General features: G+C 43.1%; 1 protein-coding gene across 1 annotated transcript in view; it reads left to right on the top strand.

Annotated features, from left to right (window-relative positions):
- LOC103374188 (immunoglobulin superfamily member 21-like) overlaps window positions 1-2,259 on the top strand; it is a 14,597-nt gene extending 12,338 nt beyond the window's left edge. The window contains exons 6-8 of the mRNA XM_008304230.1: window positions 158-358; window positions 443-481; window positions 2,118-2,259. Coding sequence (XP_008302452.1) covers window positions 158-358; window positions 443-481; window positions 2,118-2,200 — 323 coding nt within the window. The 3' untranslated portion in view covers window positions 2,201-2,259. The remainder of the gene's footprint in view (window positions 1-157; window positions 359-442; window positions 482-2,117) is intronic.
- Window positions 2,260-2,744: the final 485 nt, after the last annotated feature.

The raw sequence follows: 2,744 nt of genomic DNA, 5'->3' as shown, positions 1-2,744 counted from the left end.
CAGAGACGAGTCCACTGTCCGACGCTACAGGACGACCACTGGAGAGTTTTACTAGTTCTGTTTTCATGCTATCGACTGAATTTCTTTAAACCATTTTTTGTGCAGATGGTCACATATTTTTTAATGTTCCCTCAGTTCTCTGCTCACTAACTTCTGTGTCCACAGAGCGAGGTCTTCCCTGAGCCCATGTTCACCTGGACCAAGGTTGGCGGACGCCTGTTGGACGGCAGAGAGGAACATGACGGGAGGGAGCTCATCTTAGAGAGAGTTCCCGCCGAGCTCAACGGCTCCATGTTCCGCTGCACGGCCCAGAACCCTCTGGGTTCCACCGATACCCATACCCGCCTCATTGTGTTTGGTGAGTCCGTGGGTCGGTCTGGTCATTCAGTGCTTGCTCTGCAGTTTAAAGTAAATGCTTTTTTATTTTGTGTGTTTTTTACAGACAACCCAAGACTGAAGAAAGGAAAAGAACATTACATCGGTAAGGAAACTCAAGGTCACAGTCCTCTCATGAATGTAATCGTATATCAATAGAAACAAGGTGATCACAGGAATCTGGGCTGTTTTCCAGCATTTATTAATGATAATAGAGGAACTCAAGTCATTATTATGAATGCTATTTCATCATTCTTTTCTATCCAAAGTAATCAAGTTTTCCACGTATCATTTCTTAATGCTACATTTCATGACAATAGTGTTGCATGTCCTGGGCTTTTTAAGTAATTGCTGTAAAAAAAAAAACAGTAAACGACAACAATCTTTTTATTTCTGTAGCTTAACGAGGCCGTACCTGTTAGCCAGTTGGCTAACTGTAAGGTTAAATATGTGAGGGAATCAATAAAGGAATAGGGCACACACTACACAGCTGGCAGTTGGAGGTCATTTGACAAAACAAAATGAAAATGAGTCTCTATGCTCAGACCTAAACAAAACAAAAACAAAAATAAAAAACGTTGTCTTATTTAGGTGGTAATGACTCTCTCCAGATTGAGTCATCAGTACAAACAAGTAAAAAACAATGCTTCAATAAAGACAACTCAACTGTGTACAACACCAACACTGATACCTGTCAAATAAAACTGCAGCAGCTATTCCCTCTACTGTCAGATTTAACTGTGGTGTTCCTCAAGGCGCCATCTTTAGCCCACAGCTCTTTTCCATGCAGATCAGATCATTTCAGACTTAAAGACTTTTATTACACGTAGTTAAAGGTCCCCTTCAAACCAACAGCCACAGGTCTGCGTAATGTTGGCTGCCCCAAAATGTTTTCAACTTTAAACATGATAATGTTTAGGTCGTTGGTCCCACTAACTGTTCTCAACAACATTACGTAATCAGTCAGAACATTCGGAGTTATTTTTCATGTGGATCTTTCTTTTGGTGCACATTGCAGCTAAAACAAATCAACAAAGATAAAACAAACAAAATACCAACATTAGATTTTTCCTGTCTGTCTCTTATATGGACATTATACATGCATTTTCCCCCCCAATGCACTTTATGCTGGTATCCGTCTGGGCTCCCACCACCGACTCCGTTTGGCTCTTAAATGGCTCTAAGAACATGATTATATTACTCTCACACCAGCTACCTGAAAAGTCCTGCATTGATTTTAAAATTCTGATAATCACCTTTAAAGCATTACGTGGCCTTCCTCCAATCTGCGTCAAAGACCTTTTAATCCCTTATGTCCCGGGATGCTCTCCATGATAAGTAAATAGGGCTTGGCTGGCCATGTCTTGGTCCTGGCTGGTGAACAAGAGCGATCTGTGGAACGGTCCATCGATATCAGACCGGAAACACTTTAAAACGTTTGTCTTTTATTGTAAAACCTTTGTGAATGTTTGATAAATCCCCCCCCTGATGATCGCACTCAGTTTTATCGATGTAATTTTTGTTGAACAATGCCGCACACATCGAGGTTTTCATCAGTTTTATTATGACTGCTGTTATTAAGGTAAATCAGGCTTAGATAAATGCACAGTACCTCTTAGTAGGATGCATTTATTGTTGGCTGCATGGGATTAGTTGACAATGAAAATATCCTTTGATTGGAAGTGGTTGCGTGACACTGTGACGGTCGTATGTAACAGCGCGCCGTCTTGTTTTGTGTGCAGCGATCAACGCGGCGGTCAGTCGTCGCTCAATCACGTTGACCTCCATGTTGCTGCTGCTGGGATTCCCCTGTGAGCTGACGTGACCCGACCTTCTGGCAGTCCTGAACACATCCACATCCACCCGAGGCACCGGCTCCTAAAGACACCCCTGACAGTAGCTAAACCTCCAAACAGCTGCAGCTCAGCTCGGCTGGAATTCTGAAGGAGCAGAACGTCTCCAACCCCGGGAAAGAGGGCAGCTTCTGACTAAAAAGATGCTGTACGTATTCATTGAACCGTGAGCAACTTTGGGTTCCTCCACCCCGACTGATCATGAGTATGTAAGAGGACTCCAACTGGAATCTGGGGAACCTGTAAATGTCTGAAGGGCTCACATTCGATCGGAGGGGAAAATACGTAGCATAAGGGAAGGGTAGTCCTCACGATAACCAGACGAGGTGCGTCTCGTATATATACTGCAAAGGAGCAATTACCAAAATAAAAGCTTTTCTCAACTTCACTCCAACTGATTCCATCATGAAAATGACAGCGGTGCCCGTGATCAGCCATAAAGATCTGTGAGACAAAAACCCATCAGGTCATTGTTGGTTTGGGCTGTTATTCTGTGGGATCTATTCACAGAGTTTG

The sequence above is a fragment of the Stegastes partitus genome, unplaced genomic scaffold (genome assembly GCF_000690725.1).
Source record: "Stegastes partitus isolate 25-593 unplaced genomic scaffold, Stegastes_partitus-1.0.2 Scaffold2173, whole genome shotgun sequence".
Lineage (NCBI taxonomy): Eukaryota > Metazoa > Chordata > Actinopteri > Pomacentridae > Stegastes > Stegastes partitus.
Note: the sequence above shows the minus strand (reverse complement) of the source record. Positions and strands in the feature narration are given on the sequence as shown.